The 19,907-nt window shown below is 44.7% G+C and overlaps 1 protein-coding gene across 1 annotated transcript in view; it reads left to right on the forward strand.

The window, feature by feature from the left end:
- LOC139049221 (glutathione hydrolase-like YwrD proenzyme) overlaps positions 1–19,907 on the forward strand; it is a 100,371-nt gene that overhangs the window by 10,909 nt on the left and 69,555 nt on the right. The window contains exon 3 of the mRNA XM_070524586.1: positions 12,485–12,653. Coding sequence (XP_070380687.1) covers positions 12,485–12,653 — 169 coding nt within the window. The remainder of the gene's footprint in view (positions 1–12,484; positions 12,654–19,907) is intronic.

Raw genomic sequence — 19,907 nt, forward strand, 5'->3', positions numbered from 1 at the left:
TTAGCTGGCGAATTCTTCCAGCCAACATGCAGTCGATACTATTCATATATGTCATATGGTGTCACAACTGCTGAAAACTTGTTGGTCTCCTCTACTAAGGGCACTTGCCAAAAGCCCTTGATAAAGATCCAAATGAGAGAAGACGCTGCAATCATCAGTTTCATTGATAATTTTGTCGATCTGTGACATTGGGAAAGGGAACAGGTAAATCTGTTTGTTAATTTAACGGTTAATTAATCGGTTCAAAACCTATACGTTCCATCTTCTTTCGCTGCTGTTGTTAATTGCATGGTAATCCGTGCAAAGTTTATACGTTCCGTGTTTTTTCGTTGCCATAGTGATGAGTGATGCAAAGGCAGACGTGGACGGTCAGGTAACACGAGCGTCGGGCATTTTCTGCAGTTCTTCATTGAGCTATACCTTCTTATCTCGCGAAATGTAAGGCTTACGTTTCACAACTGTTGTATCTCGAGGCTCTAACAGTACTTCAAGCTTGGATGTAGGCTAAGAATAATGTCCTACACAGAGGAGCTCCGCGTACATGATGTTGACGTCGTCCGCTGTAGCGGGCTTCCGAAGGCTTACACTAAATTGGGAGAGTGATGATAACGGATGATTATCCTGAGTAGTTACTTGGCCATCCCAGTAAAGATTCACATGAAGCTCTTGCATTACTGGGAGTGACAAAATCATTTGATATTTTACTCCATCGAGGACCAACGTTCTGGTTTAGATACGCTTGCACTGACACGTGACAATTACCTCCACCCACTCATTGTGCACTTGCTTTTGGTAATCATATCCATATACGCTGACTGCAAAATTTTCTACTGGGTTCAAGACCGAAATATATTTCGTGTTTACAACGGTGATGGAAGCTCCACTGTCAACCAACGCGCTGACGTCTTTTCCGTTTACTTGGACGGCAACATATACCAAGTTCGTGTGCTCTAAAAAAATATTTTGTTTTGTGGTCGCCATGAATTGTAATCAGGGGTGTGTGTAGCTGCCTTCCTGCTCTCCTTATGATACACGACTTGATTATTCGGTGGGGCCAGTTAATCTTGGCATGTCACATTATCGAAGCTGCTCACAGGTAGCTCAATAGGATAACATGGCTCTTTTATATTCTGTAGTAACTCTTCTGTTTTGTTTGACTTTCAAAGCTAAACATGACACCGCATGTCTTCCGGAAGTACCAGCATAATGAGCGAACCGTCGCTCAAGTACCGTCGCAGAGTTGTGCTTCTAAGACATAGCTTTATCCTAGCTTTTAAGCTTGTTCTCTCCGAATGAAAAGGAAAAGTTGTGTTTCCATGTGTTCCATGGGCGTTCAGCTATTTCAGAAGTTCGAAGCCCGTGCGATATCTTTGCACTACATCCCATGTAAAGACGCATGTTCATAACTTTGTCTTTATCCTCTCGTCAGCAATTTTCGTCACAGGCGTATTGCTAAAAATCAAGCCATTCCTTGGCGCTCCTGTGTACGACCGATCGTAGACCTCCGGCATGACAAGTTTCATGGATGTCTTCCTCATTTGCCGGCAGTTTGCTATGCAATAAAAAAAAAAATCAAGTAGTTGCTGCTGATGCTTGTTATTCGTTTCTTGCAACTTCAGCGCACTTGCACTGTGGCACTCTAAATAGCAGTTGCAAGAGGTTAATTCGTTGGAGAGGGCACGGCACTTGTCAAGCTGGCAGGATGGCTAAACCACCGCTCCTACCTTTGCAGGCATGGCCGTGGATTATTGCCGTGATTTCTTCGAGCAACGTACACGAGCAGTTTACACCCTTGCTGAATCATCTGGGAAACAAGGCATCTGACAGCTCATTGGATGATCTTCGATGGACGACGGTGACGTCAGCAACCACAAGCCTACTAAAGAACCGACACGACGATGGGCACAGCAGAGGGCACGGCACTTGTCAAGCTGGCAGGATGGCTAAACCACCGCTCCTACCTTTGCAGGCATGGCCGTGGATTATTGCCGTGATTTCTTCGAGCAACGTACACGAGCAGTTTACACCCTTGCTGAATCATCTGGGAAACAAGGCATCTGACAGCTCATTGGATGATCTTCGATGGACGACGGTGACGTCAGCAACCACAAGCCTACTAAAGAACCGACACGACGATGGGCACAGCAGAGGGCACGGCACTTGTCAAGCTGGAAGGATGGCTAAACCACCGCTCCTACCTTTGCAGGTTGGTGTACAAACGTATGCAGTTTGTTGCAAAAGCGACAACAGATTCTTGATTGTAGTGCCGTGCCCTCGCATGTGTTGGTCTATTGTGGTGGACTGTTGGTCGACATTATTGCTATTGTTAACTTCAGGGGATGTAGAGGAAAACCCGGGCCCGAAGACGGCTGAATTGTTACAACAAATTTTGGATAATCAGAAGGAATCTGATGACAAGATGAACACGATTAGAAAAGAAGTCGCTGAACTTAATATGAAGACTGAAAGAATGAACAGGCATCTCATGGCCATGCAGGAAATGCAAATGAAAATTGAGAGACTAGAAAACATAGTCCAACAACAAGCTGAACGACTAGTGGATTATGAAAATAGAAGCAGAAGAAATAATCTGCTAATTTTTGGTGTTCCCGAGGCCAGAACTGAGACGGAAACAGATCTGCGGAAAGTTGTCGTAGATAACATTGTCAGAAGCTTGTTGGGGGTAGAAACTAAATCGATAGAAAGAATTCATCGCATTGGTAAACAAAGCGAAGGCCGGGTAAGACCAGTCATTATGAAGTTCATGGATTATCGCGAAAAAGAGAAAGTAATGCGCAACTGTAAAAAACTAAAGGGCACTTCTTTCAGTATCAATAATGACTACTCAAAAGAGACCGTTGATCTCAGAAAGAAATTATGGGAAAGTAGTGCGCCGGACCGAGCTAAGGGGGCACGGGTATCACTCGTGTATGATAAATTAAAGATAAATGGACGCATGTTTGTTTGGGATCAAGAGAAAAATGAACGGCGTCTGTATAAAAGCCGGAGTGACAAGATCGATAAAGACGTAACAACTCCAACAGCAAGTGCGCATGACCGGCATGAATCCTTTGACTCGGATAGTTCTGCCAGCAGTTCAAGAAAACCGCCCCACTCATAGCTACGAATTCTTGTGCAAAATGCCCGTAGCATCGTTAATAAAGTCACAGAACTAGAATATATTCTACTGGCGCATAGTCCCCATGTAATACTACTTACAGAAACATGGCTGCGTGAGGGAATACGCAGTGATTGCATTGTTCCTTCCGGGTACAAATTCTTTAGGTGGGACAGAGATTCACGAGGCGGTGGTGCTGCCATCATAGTTAAAAATTCCGTCCATGCTTCTACGATTGAATCTAATGTTCCCGAAAGTGTATGGTGTAAGCTTACATTCGAAAACAGAACGTACTTCATTGGCGTAGTATACAGACCACCTGCGTCTTCGCCAGCGTTTCTGGAACTGCTAAGCGAATTCTTGGTTGACCATGTTAACAGGAACACGAGGCTGATAATGGCTGGGGACTTTAATTTGCCGCACATTAATTGGCAAAGTTTATTGCCCGGCGAGACAGAAACAGTTAGCTCGGAAAAGCTCTTGGAAATAAAATTTTGTCATGGCTTCGAACAAATTGTTCAAGAACCAACTAGAGTTACAGAAAAGTCAAAGTCATTCAGGATCTTGTTTTCCTATCGCAAAACATAACAGATTAGGCATTAGATATATTGGAGGGCATATCAGACCATAAAATGTTGTCTTTGGACATACAGACCAATGTGGGCAGTATAGGGAGACCGTTTCTACCGGTAAAAGTAAAAGACTTTAAAAATGCAGATGACACCGCCATCATAGATTTTTTAGAATTACAGTTTAGTTACTTCGAGCAGGCATGGAAGAGCGAGTCTGTGGAACAACTGTGGCAAATATTTAAAAGTAGCATCATAGCTTGCGTCGAGCACTTTGTTCCAACTCGTATTAAGAAAACGCGCAAACGAAACCCCTGGATAACACGCAGCATTATCCATATGAAACGGAAAATTAAAAGACTACGAAAACAGAAAGTGAGAGCGATGGAAGTTGCAGCTATAAAAATTGAGATGAAAGAAGCTCTTGTGAAATCGAAAAAACAGTTCTTTGATCACACGCTTGCCAACTTTCTTAAAAGTTCACCACACAAATTTTGGCGTTACTTCAGTGAAAGAAAGGAAAAAATTGAACAGATCGAACATGAAGGGAAAGTCCTGACACGAGTTGAAGACTTAGCTGATGCTTTCAATCGCTTCTTTCAATCTGTTTATACGACAGACAAAGGTGATAAGATAGGCGAATACATGAACGGCGACATGAGGACCGCAATAGAATCAGTTATTGTCAGCCGTGAAGGTGTTTTACAATTGCTTCTTGAAGTAGACGCGAAGAAGGCAAGCGGACCGGATGGTCTACCAACTGAATTTTTGAAACGATATGCCGAATGGGTTTCCTTTTACTTAGAGATAATATATGCGAAGTCAATTGAAACTCGTTCACTTCCACAAGACTGGCGCAATGCAATAGTAATCCCTGTTTTTAAAGGTGGCAACCGTATGCAAGTAAACAATTACCGACCCATATCCCTGACGTCAGTTTGCTGCAAGGCTCTAGAACACGTTATTGCAAAGCATATTATTAGTTTTCTTGACACTAACGAGTTACTTTCCACAATTCAGCATGGATTTAGGAGCGGTCTTTCTACGGTGACGCAGTTAATAGAAACACTCCATGATTTCTACCTGAACATGGATGCACACCTACAAACAGACGTAATAAGCGTTGATTTTAGGAAAGCTTTCGATAAGGTTTCTCACCGTAAATTACTTTTTAAGCTCGATAAAATAGGAATAGGTAAAGAAGTAATACAATGGATAGAGGCCTATTTATCTATGCGTCAACTGTCCGTAAGGATTGAGGATTGCATTTCAAATCCATTGCGTGTGTACTCTGAAGTTCCCCAAGGTTCCATTTTGGGACCAATACTTTTTTTGTTGTTTGTTAATGATATCGGTGCACTAGTCGAACCGCCTGTTAAAATGAAACTTTTTGCTGATGATTGTTTGATTTATTCGCCAATAGGTTGCGAAGATGACCAAATTAATCTAAATAGATACTTACAGGCATTAGACGATTGGTGTTTAACATGGGACATGGAAATAAACTATAGCAAAACAACATTTACGCATATTCGCTCAAGCAGGAGCAAATTTTCCTTCATATACCACATCGGAAACCATCCTCTGAATAATGCAGCTTCTTTCAAATACTTAGGAGTCAGTATTATGCACACATTGCAATGGCACTCACACGTTGATAATATATGTTCTAAGGCAAACCAAAAACTATACTTTTAAAGAAAAAACTGGAATGCGCTACACGGGACGTGAAATTAACAGCCTACAAAACTTTTGTACGACCAGTCTTGGAGTACGCTTGTGTTGTGTGGTCCCCTCATCAGAAAGTCCTGAAAGCAAAAATAGAAAGAATACAAAGATTGGCAGTCCGTTTCATATGCGGTAAATACCGACGCATGGAGTCTGTTACAGCCTTGTTAAAATCGTGTGAACTAGAACCTCTGGAGGAACGCAGAAGTAAGCATAGGCTAAAGTTTCTTTTTAAAATCATGAGTGGGCGAACGAAAATAAACAAGGATCTATATCTACAACCCCCAGGACGGAGATGCGATCGTCTAAACAATAGCAGAGCTATTCAACCTTATTTAACACGTACTGATGCTTTTCGTTTCTCCTTTTTTCCTGACACAATTGAAATGTGGAACAGATTGCCTGATGCAGTTGTGAGCAACGAGGGCTCTGCCGAATTTGAAAATGCGTTGGATACTTTCTTTTACGAGAATGTATACTAAATTGTTGCTGCGAGCACTTTCGTTGACTTTTCTTTGTATAACTACTGTTATTTGCTTTTGTTAACTTCCAAGAGCGCCAGTGCATTTGTATGTTACATAGAAAGAAAAATTATGTATCATGTATTCTTGGCACATCACCCTCCCTGTAATGACCCCAACAACGGGGTTGACAGTATCAAATAAATAAAATAAATAAATTCCGTTTTCGTTAAAACGGGATTTGCTGCAGTGGAACCGCGAAACTCTAGAGAACGGACGGCGTCTCCATCATGCTGTGGATCACTCATGACAACTCGAAAGCCCTCGCCAGCGATTGATTTAAGGGAGTCAAGTTGCAGTAGTAAGATTTCAATATCACAAGTACTCATACGAATAGGACCACTCTTCACCTTAGCCGCACTGTGCAACGTTCACCGGCTTGTCACGGGAAACTGTAAGGTCGGTGCAAATTGCCCATGTAAAATCGGGATGGCTCAGGTGAGTGGCAAAATGCTTCATATGCGACTGCGCCAAATTTGTAACATTCTAGGTAACTAGATCGACAAGGCGGCCATCACTGTTTATTTCATCTCATCCCAGTCCTTCACTTCTTCGTCTTCGGAAGCACCTTCCTCGCTTCTTCTTCGGCTAGGTCACATGCATAAGCACTGTGTCAATTGTTCATCTCCACGCAGTCTGGTGTGAATTTCCATGTCATAAAATTTGGTCCCACCAGTTTAAATAAACCCTTATCAACTTTTATCAGTCAAGATCAGCGTGGTATGAATTGTATGATCTTCATCAGCCTGATTAGACTTAGGTATTTTTATCAGGCGGTTTGCACCTTATCCCAATCTAACTGGTCTTTTTCAACCTTTATGTGTCCTTATAGACCTCAGCGGACATTATGCTCTCCTTATCAACTCTTATCGGTCTTTATCAACATTTATTGGTTCTCATTGACCTTATCAGAATTGTTCCGACATTTGAGCAATTTCCGACCATGTGAGAATTGTTCCGACCATGTTATCATGTGAGCAATTTTTCAGACCTACCGGCGTGTGTCACATCGTCTGTTCGTTTCATCTATTTTCCTTCACTAAAACTGAGTTCAAGAAAACGTAATGGAAGCTCGGTGACCGATCACACCAAGAGCCGGTGATCAGCTCTCTTTCAGTTTGCAACGGTCTTCATGTATATCTTTGCTGATTTAAAACGAAAGACTGTTAAGACTACAGCACAAGCTAAGGACAGCGTTTTATATTTATTTTCAGATGGCACTATTTCTAAAGCCTCTTTGCTAAGATTATAAAGAAAACGTTGACTGGTTTGCTTGCAGAAAAAATGGCGTAAAGCAGGACTTGGTTGAAGCATCGCAATGCAAAGGCAACTACACAATGGAAATGTGTTCTCGAGGTTGTGTGACAAAGCGTTCATGAAATCCGCTTCATCATAAATCTCCTATTGTCAGAAGAGGTCACGAGCCCACCAGTCTAGCATTGAAAACTTTCAATAGATGCTGTAGAGTACTGTAAGCAAAATTTTTTCTCGGTGAGGAGGTGTGCGAAGTTCAGTAACAAATTGGGGCGGGGGCAAGGGGCAGGGGAAGTGGCGTACTGGCACACGGATAAATGTTGGGGGGCAGCGAAAGGCCCTTTATCATTGGTAGTAATCGGCCTAGTGAATAGGACATCAGGCATGAGTGCTGAAAGGGCGTAGTTCGATCTCCACCACCGAACACCGAACGTTTTGTAAGGCAGGTATCCGAAGTGCTGATGTGGCGAAGACATGTACGTTTCTACCTCAACAGTGCTTGTTCACTGTTTAGCATTGTGGTGAAACAATCACAGCTGCACACAACAGCGAATTGTATCTAGACGTTATATTATCGTAAACTGCATTTCCTGCGGCGTGTTTGCTGATAGAATTCATGTAAAAATTTCCGCAATGAATGATGCTTTTAAGTTTTGTCCGGTTCTCCGTTTGAACGCAGTTTCGCAAACCGGCTGGTAATTCTAGCGACTCCACATCTGCTTACAACAACCGCCACCGACTCCTAAGTCAACTACGCCTAACGAAAAGCATTCATTTATGATTGCCTGCTAGAATTTGTATTCTTCAAGGAATCAGTATTATTGGTGGCCAATTGCAGAGCCGCTGTAGAGCGTCGGAGAGGGGAAGGAGAGCGGCGGCGCTGTGAACGGTCACTACGATGTCCGTCAGGAGCGTAGGGCGAGGGCCCAGGGGTGGTAGACACTCAGTGCAGTTAAGGAGCTCCTCTCCTCCAATCGCACGTGCGTCGTAGTCCTGCTAGCGTATTCTGCAAAACCATGATGTTTATTTGCCAATGCTGTAATGATGGCAAATTGGGCAGTGGCAGTTCCACCAGGAGTAAAATACAAGGGCAGGTCAATGAGAAGCTAGAGATTCTAGATTGATGGTCAGGAGTAGGAAAAAGGCACCGTCACAACGAAGGCGTGTGTTAGGGCAGAAGCCTGGCCACACCAGTCTGGTGAGTTTGAAGGGTCACAACGCACAGCACTGGCTATGGAGAGGAGCTCCTTTATGACGATGTCATGCAGTCCAGTCGCGAAATGCGGAATTTGATGGCGGCAAAACATGACAAGCCATATACTTCTGGCTATTCGAGAATGAGAGCCAAAATTTCCATACAGAGGCATTTACTTGAGAAAAGACTTGTGTCATAGGCGTCTGGCTGTGAACGCAAGACCTGCAGCTCTTCTAGATGTTGGCAATTAGTGATGAAATTGCCATGGTAGTGCGATTCTTGACGGCAAGCGCGTTGTGTGCGACGTGTAAAATTGCTTATTGGATGTCACCTGCATGAGCGGACACTTTCGTGCTAGAGATGACGCCGGGACAAAAGGGGCGGGTATCATCGATGTATAAAATGCTTGTCTCACCTGGTGGTTTCATACATCCGTCAAGTGTTTTCACAAAGGACTGCCAAGCGAACGGTTTGGGAACACAACATCTGTCAAAGGTGCTCGTTTATTGCAAATCCAGGCAGGCGTGATCATGGTTGAGAAAAGAAGTGTTAGCAGCCACTTTGAGGTAGAAATCGTCGTTGAGAAGCTTGCGGAAATAGTCCCGCCAGGTGACTGAACACATTTGGTAATGATGGGCCAGGCAGTCTACGGCATTGTCTCCACAGAGACCAGCGAATATGTGTGGGTTTCAGTGCAAGGTGCTTAGAGCCGAAGAGGGGCGTGGCCGGTTGTTTAGGAACAGTGAGGCCGGAGCATCCGGAAAGCTGCTCTTGGGCATTGCCTAGTGTTGCGTAGCTCGTAGTGTTCGAAAAAGAAGAGGTCGAAACGTACCTCCAGCACTTGTGAGACAGCCGTTTTAATGATGCTTTATTTGGAAGCGGATCGCGCTGAGAATAACGCCGGCGATGATGAGGTAAAGTTAAGCGTCACAACAATTAGGTCAAACTTCGCAAGCAGTCTATACAAGTTGTACCATCACCATACTCTACGAGATCACCTCATCCCCCATCCAATTTATGTATCCCGTCGCATTGATCATCAGTACAAAGTGGGTATTTTGTCATGCAACACTAAAAGTTTTTCACAATCATTCCTGCCGCGAACCTCGCGTGACTGGAACCATCTTCCCGTCGAAGTTGTAGGCCTTATTAATTATGAACAGTTCCGTGAAGCCTTAGCTAACATTGTATATACAGGTGCCATTTAAATGCTCATGTAACGAACTGTCTTTGTCCTTTTTTTGTATTTACCACTCCCCGTTTTTGTATTTACCACTCCCCCTCTGTAATGCCCTTGGCCCTGAGGGGTATAATAACTGAAATGAAATGAAATATTGTGATTCTTTCGGTTCACCATTTTTTTCACCCTATTTCCGCTTATACGTGCTTCGCGTGGTGAGCCCGTTATTGGAGTGCTTTTTCTTGAGATTCTCCCAGTGCTTTTGTTTCTTTTTTGCACGTGGGGATTCTGTCTGGGCGGTGATTTACATGGCGCAGCTCGAGGTTGGCCTTCCGGCGCTGCCGATATATTTCTGTGTCTCGGGCGCACGCTTCTGGATGAGTCACCCCGGCACTGCCTTTAAACTCTGTCCTATTAGGACGAGCCTGTTCGCGAGCCAACTCTCGCTGACGCTCGCCGTAAGAAGCTTCCTTCTCAGGAGTACGCACTACTCGTGGTATTCCCAAAGTTGTAGCTCGGTTGGAATGTCCCGAATCAATAATCCAGAGCTCTGTGTATTGGGTGCAAGCCCCACCACTGAAGATGTGGGTCCTGCAAACGTTTTGACGATTGGTTGGATTAGTTTGACTACTGATGTGACTGCCGGCACTTCTTCCTGGCGCAAGTCGCGCGTTCATCGTATCGTGGTTCATCGCTGGGCACTGTTAGTTGGCCGCAAACCGCCAGCATATCATTTGTTTCTATCGCGGCAGAGTGGAATCAATCGTCGATAAATTTTATGCCGATCTGCCTTGATCGCCGAGTATGCACCGTATGACAACCGTGTAAGGTTCGCGTATACGATAGCATTCTCACAGGGGGAAAGGTTTCACTCTAACCCCTCTCCCCCTATTGAGCTCTTTTCCTCTCCTTCTAGGTCACGTGGCCCCCTTTTAGAGAAATATGAGAAGACGGCACATAGCCTGCATAAACAGCTTCGCTGTAAAATTTGCTAGGTAGTTTAGTGGCGCTGTTAGCACATAATTTTATTTCTTTCTCTGGGAAATACTTGACCACAATCAGCAGGGGAGTCCATACCCACCGTGGTTCCTAAGTGGCTATGGTGCTGGGTACTAAGCACGAGGTCTAGGGATCAAATCCCGGCCATGGCGGCTGTATTTCAATAGGGCCGAAATGAGAAAACACGTTAATAAACCTCAGGAGGCCCAAATCTACCGAGCCCCCTCTACGGCATGCCTCTTAATCAAATAACGGTTTTGAAACGTAAAATACTATAATTAATTTTGGGGACAATCCTGCATACAGCAATGTTCTAGTAGGTAGAGCAACGAAGGCGTTTCTAACGCATTCCTCATCGCTTAGCGGAACTCCTTGCCTCGTGACATTTCCGTCGTCCCCAGAGCAAACACTTCTGTTTCAATCTACCTCAGGATGGGTGTGGACATTATTGTGATTGACATTAAGGCAATGTGGTGACACACCGCATTGTCACCGCAGAAACGCGCCATGTATCACGCGTGTTTGCAGCCCGTAGTTTACTCTCTCGCTTCCCTCTGATAACGCCTAGTCATCCAGCCGCCTGGCTGTGGAGTCTGTGGGTGGCGCACGTGTGAATGAATATATACACAAAAATGCCCGTCTATATATGACGCAGGCTTGGTCACCCTGCAGCGGATGAGTTTTGAATGCTTTTCAGTCATCGAAGAGCGAGGCGCCTGCCCAGTAGCCCATACCGAGTGTACCCGCCGTGGTTGCTCAGTGGCTATGGTGTTGGGCTGCTGAGTGCGAGGTCACGGGATCGAATCCCGGCCACGGCTGCCGCATTTCGATGGAGGCGAAATGCGAAAACACTCGTGTACTTAGATTTAGGTGCAGGCAAAAGAGCCCCAGGTGGTCCAAATTTCCGGAGTCCTCCACTACGGCGTGCCTCATAATCAGAAAGTGGTTTTGGCACGTAAAACCCCATATTTTTTTTATACCAAGTGATCCAGAAATATACGGAAAGAAGGTTCATTGCGCTAGGTTGTCACAATAGGGTAGCGTTGCTATATCACGTGAGGTTGTTATAACTGGCTGCCATGAATTACTTGTCAACATGTCTACAAACATGTTTCGGAAAGCCTGGTACCTGCGCGACGGGAACAAAAGATGGGACGAGTCGTAGCATGGGTTCTGTGAGTAATGACACGAAAACAGAACGTCGTCAAGAATAGACACTTCAGAAGCAGGGGACGACTTGGTGTAATCTGTGAATGTATAGCAGCACTCAAGGGCCTAATGATGCCAGTTTTGTGTCTCGCAATGCACTTTGTTTCTTGAGCGCTGTTAGAAGGCTTCGAAATGTATCAAACCATGCAGCTCCAAGTTGTTCTCATGCTGGGCAGACACTTGCGCAAATAGACAGGTCAGAAGAAGGCGGCGTTAGGAAGAATGATGCGCTTGTGGGGCAGCAACGTTATGAACCTCAACACATAGTACGAACATACGCTGACGTGTTTCTTGAGTTAATAAGACGCGTAAATGTATTGCAACACTCTCTTATGAAAGTAGCAGCCGTAACTACGGCATGGTTATCCACGCCATTCATCTAGCCGAGTTGTCTGTATGGCCAGTGGTGTTGTCTTGTGGCGCGCAGCATACTTGGATATATTGCCGTTATTGATGTCCTTGATTTGCGCAGCAGCGGAAGGTGCGCCTTGCTGAAAGAATCGATAACCTTGCGAAGGCTCCAGAAGGGCTATGCGCGCAGCTGCGACGATAGTAAATCGATACAGACCTATTCACTGAAAATGTTTTCGTGTTTATTTGTTCAGTATAGAGGGTATAGGGATAAATTTGGTAGTTCTAAGCAAGCAATATTAAACCGCCTTCCACATGATTGTAAGAGAGACAAACTTGACATGACAATACCTTTCCCAGGCCTCCAAAATGTTCCGGGCCAGTTCGAGCACGTCATGATCGAGGCTCTCCGCTACGCTTCTGCCGATGGGCTGCGCTACGTAGGAGACCCTGGTGCAGGAGGCTCTATCGACCAGATGCTTTCTCGAGAGCGAGCATGCCAGCTAAGAGCTTTGGTAAAGTTCAGAAGGTACGAGTATTTGGAACACAAGGTTTGTTTTCATGATTTTATGAGGAGGTCACTCACCAGCTCTTCTCCCTACCTTTCTGTGGTGGCTCGTGTGTACAGGAGCTTACTACGACCGTCGTCGACAGGTGAATGGGAAACAAGGCATTTGCAAATAGCATATTTTGGTACACAATCAGAAATACATAGGGACAATAAAGTGAGGGAATAAAATCGCTAATTACACCATCCAAACTACGCGGCGCGAATCTACAAGAGTAGATTCAGTAGCTTCGAGAGTTGTTTTATGCGGACGACATTCTGTTGCTTCCTAACTGGTAAAGTGACGTGCAACGCTTCGCTAATAATTGTGGACGGGAAGGTAAGAACTTAAGAACTTAGGATTCACGTTTTACTGTCAAAAATCAGTTTGTATGGTACTGAATGAAAACAGTGAACAGAAGGTGTCATTACAGTGCCAGGAAAAACCGCGGTAATAACAAATACCGTTGCTGTATGTATAAACCACGTTAACACATACACATATATATTTTAGAATAATATATATATATATATATATATATATATATATATATATATATATATATATATATATATATATATATATATATATATATACACACATATGTTGTGTGTGTGTGTGTTCGCGTGTGTGTATATGTGTAATGTTACGGAAGAATGAAATGAGAGAGAGGAAGAAAAAGATCCAGAGACGCTGGCTCCTGCTTGTTGTTGGTGGTCAGCCATCTTCACTACTCGGACTCATCTTATATATATACTGTATACACATTCTTTCTCTATACCTAACATCCCCGTCACACATTGGTGGAAGGTGCCGGGTAGCACGGCTGGAAAAGGAGCTCCGCAGGGGACGTCGCAACATCGTATGCACCATGAATGACGGTGAGCATGACGTCGTTGGCACTTTCGACGTCAGCATCGCCAGCTACGTCGCTGTCACCTTCGGTGGTGGTTGTGCAACCCAAGAATCCTGGAACTTTCTGCGCGACTGATGGTGCCGACGATGAGTAGTGCGCGGCTATTTATGAACGCATTAGTGGAAACAACAGATGGGACACTACGCTTATGCTAGCCAACCACTTTTTCTACGTAAAAGGCACGGCAAAGGTGTGGTATGAAAACCACGGAGAGGAGCTAACCAGCTCCGACCAATGCAAAGAGAAGTTGACAGAGTTGTTTGGAAAGCAGCCCGCCATAATATTGCCGCAAAGCCTGAACTGGCCTCATGCCCAATTCCCCACGGAGTCCTATGTCTTGTACATCCTGGATGTGCGGGCACTTTGTCGTAAAGCCGATCACGACGTGAGAGAAGCTGAGAAGGCCAGGGACGTGCTTAAAGGCATTGCTGACGACGCATTTAATCTGCTCATGTGCGAGAGCTCCTCTACCACTGATGCAATCACTAAAGAGTGACGACAATTTGAGCAGGCCAAAAGCCGACGCGTCTTGCAACCATTCGCCAGGCTTGCCTATATTGACACGTGTACATGTCTTTATCGGGGGCCACGTTTCGACGCCTAACAAATGCTATCGCACGGCACGGAACGCGCCTGCATGTATCCGAAGTTTCTGGAAGATTACCGACAGCTGTATAAAAGCCGACGTGCTTGACCCGCTGATCAGATTTTCGACGATCGCCGACCGTGTTCGCCGCTATCGTTGTGATACAAGTGTAGCCTGTTTTTGTGGGCACAGGTTCGCCCCATAAAAATTAGTTTTGTCTTTCACAGTATTGCAGCTGCGTTCTTGAACCTCACCGCCAGGTGGCAATATTGCCGCAACGTCAAGGTGTGAAGATCAAACCGCACTGCAGCATACATCGCCTTCAGATGACGTGGTGCGAATCGTTAGACGTGAATTGGATGCGATGGAACCTTCAGCTTTCTGTTGGCGTTTTCTGTTCACATTTTCAGTTCCCCTCGATCGCCATGACCTTCGTTCGCCATGAATTGAATAACATTGGTTTACAATATCTCTGTCCTGTCGCCAATCCCAGAGCTAATAAACGCCCCTCTACTATTTTTTCTCCACCCCGATGCTTCTCTCCGCGTTATCGTAACCTGACGGAGTGGAGCACTGCGGACGACCAGCCGATATGTTTCACCTGTCGCAGCATTGGTCATGTAGCCCGATACTGTCACAACTCGTGGCCCTCAAGACTTTGCACTCCATCCAACCTGAGCCGTTTTGATGGGAATGCGCGCAATGTTTCGCCCACCGCCGAGTCAAGCAGCACCAACAGCTCTCCTAGGAACGCGTGCTACAGTAGCTCACCATCGCCGCACGGACGCCAGTCTCGTTCACCGGAAACGCATCCCCCATCTTCACATTCGCCATCGCCACACCGCATTTCCTCCCCGGTGGCTTTTGGTCACACCCTCTTGGAAAGCTATGAAATGCAGCACTCGGAGGTGGTGCTGCATTGCCTACTACAGCAGCAAGTCCTCTGTTTGTGCCCATAAGGAGAAGTGTAATTGACGTTAAAATAGACGGCATACCTGTCCAAGCACTCGTAGAAACTGGAGCTCACGAATCTGTTAAATGTGCTTGCCTACGTGGACGTTTCAAGAAGGTCCTCACCACAACAGCTGCCCCAGTGCTTCATGTGGCCGACGGCGGGGTGCTGGTTGTTCTTGGAATGTGCACAGCGCGTTTAAGTATAACCGGCCGCTATGCTTCCTTTATCTTTGCTATGGTCGACAAAAGTCCTCACGTCGTTATCATTTTCTTGGACTTTTTATCCACTGATTCTGCTCTTATCGAATGCGCGACCGGCATTCTTCAGTTTGAACTGTCTTAATTCACCGATGATCCAAGCACCGCCCCACCGCACTTGTGCTCGCTTGACGATGTGTGTCTCTCCCCCGAGGCAGTTACTTACGTCACTTTCACCTCCCAGCTACAGGTTCCTGACGGGGAATATGTGCTTCGCCCCATTATTGACGTACTCTTTAACCGGAACGTTGCTGTCCCACATACGCTGGTCACGCTTACTAATAATGATGTCGTTCTGCTGCTTTTCAGCTGGCCTTTAACTGAATCCAGCCGGCTTGTCATCGGCCAGTGTTTCTAGTGGTTCTGAATTTCACATTGAGATCATGAATGCCGAGTTTGGTTAATCAGCGTCAATTTCAACTCACAGTTCTGGTTGCTTAACGGCTGACTTCGTGAAAATTATTGCACCTGACCTCACCTCTGCACATTCCACGGACATAAGTCTCCTGCTTGAATCGTACAGTGACATCTTTGATTTCGCCTAAAGGCCAAACATCTGTTGTTCAGCACCATTAAACACTGGAGACACGAATCATCTTCGTCGCCGTCCCTATCGTGTATCGCATGCTGAACATCGAGTCATCCAATCAGAAGTGGATAAAATGCTCCGCAAAGGGGTCATCTTGCCATCAGCAAGCCATTGGGCTTCGCCTGTCGTCATTGTGAAACGGAAGGATGTTACCTGGCGTTTCTGCGTCCATTATCACCACTTAAAAATGATCACGCGAGAAGAGGTCTACCCTCTACCACGCATAGATGACGCCTTGGACTGCTTGCGCGTAGCTAAATACTTGTCGTCTATCGATCTTCGATCCGGCTGCTGGCAGATTTCATTGCATGAAATGGACCACGAGAAGACGGCCTTCATCACGCCGTATGTATTATATCTGTTCAAAGTCATGCCCTTTACCGTATGCAATGCTCATGCGAGATTTCAACTTATGATCGACTCTCTTTTGCGAGGTTAAAATGGATCACCTGTCTCTGTAACCGTGACGACGGTATCGCTTTTTCTCCCACGTTCGGCAGCCACCTTTCCCGACTCGCTGCCGTTGTTGCGGTCTTCCGAAAAGCCAGCTTCTGACAGACCTCAAGGAAGGGTCAATGCGGGCGCCGTAAAATCACCATGTTGGGACCAGATGCGGATACCAGATCCGAAACACGTCCGTGGCGCACTCTGTTCCGCGATCCTGCTCTCTGTCTCTCTTTCTCTCTTTATATATATATATATATATATATATATATATATATATATATATATATATATATATATATATATATATATATATATATATATATATATATATATATATATATATATATGTATCCATGGAAACAACGGAAACAGTACTAGGGAATAGAAAGTCTGCGATAATGGAACACAGATCGCTGTGGGGATATAATAGAACTAGGTGCTCGGTGATAGGCGGAAATCTGTAATGGTTCCAGGAATTGCATTTGGAAATAATTGCAAATACTGTCATTTAATACATAATAGAATGGGAAATAAATTTCAAAACACATTCTAATTCAATACTTATTTTGATGATGTGTTAACTGCCTTTCGCATAAGACCGCTACTCAAATCACGTGCATTTTTTTAACCTACTGTCCTACTAATTGGCTTTCCTTCATAGTCCTAATATTTTAAATATTGTTTCCTGGGTAAATAGTTATACCTTTTACCTTTCCTATACTCAGCACTTACAAAACCAGGCCATTCGCATTATAACCCAAAGCCATTTTCCATATAATGCCTCCCAACAATTTTGTACAAAGTACATTCGAGAACTTAAAGATGTGTTTGACTATCATTAACGGTTATATTCTTCTAATTATTAGCAAAACAAGTTTATTAGGACTTGAGGAGTCTAAAACTTCTTTCTAATCAGAAAAACACAGCGTTTTCATCGCAAGGTAATTTTCGGCTCTCTATGTCGTAATAATTACGGACAAATTCCATCCCCTTAATCTTGAATGAACTTTGTTTTAATTTTAAATTGCTAATTATATTTGTGTGTGTAAGCTTGGTTGTCTCTCATTTTTTCCCTTTGCGGTACTTTGTGTTCTCACTAAATTTTTAATATTTGCTTATTTGATATTTATGTTCTCTGCTTTATTCCGCTTTCAACACTGTAGCAATTCATAACTAGTTATGAGACAGTTGTCTGTATGTATTTTTTGTAACAAAATATATGAGCGAATAATTAACTGAAGCAAAGTGAAACGCGGTTGTTTGCTTGAAGTCAGGAGTGCAATCAGGACTTGATGGCTACCACAGCTCAGTGGAATGCCGCGCACTGGGTGCTCGTGGGAAAACTACAAATAAAGCTTTACAGGGTGATATAGGCTGGACAAGTTTCAAGTGAGGTAAACGCAGAACAAAATTGATTAATAACAACAATTGAGAGATATCAGGAAAGTAAATGGGTTACGAGAGCGCTCATGTATCTATAAGGAAAATCACCGAGTCACAACGGAAGAAAAGAACTACGAAGCTTACCAGCAAGTATGCGAACGGTATCGTAAACAACCTGGCATCGAAAAGCGTGAAACACAAGTTGGATAGGCTGAGACAATCTTGTGTGTGGCGGCAACGGGAAAGAAACCTGCTATGAGTAACTACCTAAAGGGAAAAACGAAATCAGGAAAGAAACAACTCATGATAACTCAAAGGAAACCTATTGACATCTCTAATCGAATCAGGATGCCTTAGAAAGCAAAGTTACAAAGCGAGGTACACGAAAGAAGTAGAAGCATGTGCTTGCCAGACAAAACAAGGAAAACGATGGAATATGCCTTATCTAACCAGCTGTCGGCTTAGGCTCTTCTGGCCTCATTGAAGCTCTTGCGTTGAGAAATATCAGGCCCAAACTGAACAGTTACGCAGCAGAGAATAGTAAAAGAGGATTGGAGGTGTTTGGGCACAACAGCACAGAAAACGAAAACCGCGTATAGTCAGAAAGACATTGTTCGAATAGCGGTTGAGAAATCTTGATGCTCGAAATTATTTGTTGGTGTTTATTTTTTAAATTTAAGTAGCTAGCACATTAGGCAAAATCAAAACAACTTGGTGGCGCAACCCACCACTTCGTTTCAAAGCGGACGCAGACATCTGTCCATCTTCTGGCAGCTGACGTTTACGCATCCACTGACACAGTAATCCGTAAGCGATACCGGAATAACGCGGGAACGCTAAAACTCTCAAATGTTGAAGGAATCGCCTCACTAGCGGTTTTTCATGCAATGGTCGCTCATCCGGGAATCTGTGACTAGCTATGCGCATTATGAAAAGAGAAAATAACTTACAAGACCGTTACGGGTGTCTAACCGGAAAGTTCATGCGTTACCTACATTAGACACTGGGCGTTGTCGCTCCCATTCTCGTACTTGGGAATTTATATTCCCGTTTCTTTCATGTCATCCATATGATGTTTTATAGCTTTCTCGTATGTACCACTGCGCTCGTCTACGATGTTGAATTGCTCACCGGCTAACTAACCTGCTCTCGCACACCGTGATGTTAAACATCGTCTGCTTAACACGACGCGGCGCAAACAGCCGTCCCACCGCAGAATAACGAAGCTGAAGGCCACGCGTGAGCGCTCGGCGGCAAAACTTGCACCATATTTATGCTGCAATCGTAGGGTTCCGGTTCGGTCAGCAGTAATGCGCGGAGAGCAAGAACTTATGGTGCAGTTGCAGGAAACTGTGCTTTACGTCACGTGAGTAAAGTATACTTAATTGGTGGAACTGCACGCGCCATGGCGTCTGCTTCCACCAATCAGAGGGGAAAGTGAAGGATGTTTGAGAAACGCGGTCGCTGGACAACAATGGGAACTCCGAACTGCGGAACGAGCTAGGATAAGCGAGCACTTTTTTATGTGCGTCACACCGCTCGCTGTACTAGTGCTTTGCGCGGCCTGCTTGCCGTAAAAGCTAGGTGTACCGCGCGTGTCGTGAACCAATATATGTATCTTGTGCTGTCATCATGCTTACACCTAATTATCGACGGCTGAGACTTGCTCTCCTGTCATCGCGCAATCTAGGAGTGTGCTGGTGCGGAAGGAGTATTCACGAAGCACCCTTTCTGGTGGCTCACTTCCCTACGCTCGCAAGTTTATTGCGGCGGAGACTTACATGGCTCTCAGAACATGAAGACTTGTGGCACTGTCTTATACTACCGCACTAGACGGACAAAATATTTCTGATTGAATCGAATCGCTATGGCAAAAATATTGTTTACCCGGTACAAGAACATCACCGCCTATGTAGTTAAACGTACGGTTTAAAAGAAGCAATCGCCAGATGTGAACAATTTCCGCATATTGATCAATTTCACAAGTAGGTCTAAACTACTGCTGCCGTGATGATATCGTTAGTACCCCTATTCCATTTGTTCACTCTCGTTGTTACTAGTGTGACCTACACGAGAGCGCATAATACTTAAACATCTGTCCA

This window comes from Dermacentor albipictus, chromosome 8 (assembly GCF_038994185.2).
Source record: "Dermacentor albipictus isolate Rhodes 1998 colony chromosome 8, USDA_Dalb.pri_finalv2, whole genome shotgun sequence".
Taxonomy (NCBI): Eukaryota; Metazoa; Arthropoda; class Arachnida; order Ixodida; family Ixodidae; genus Dermacentor; species Dermacentor albipictus.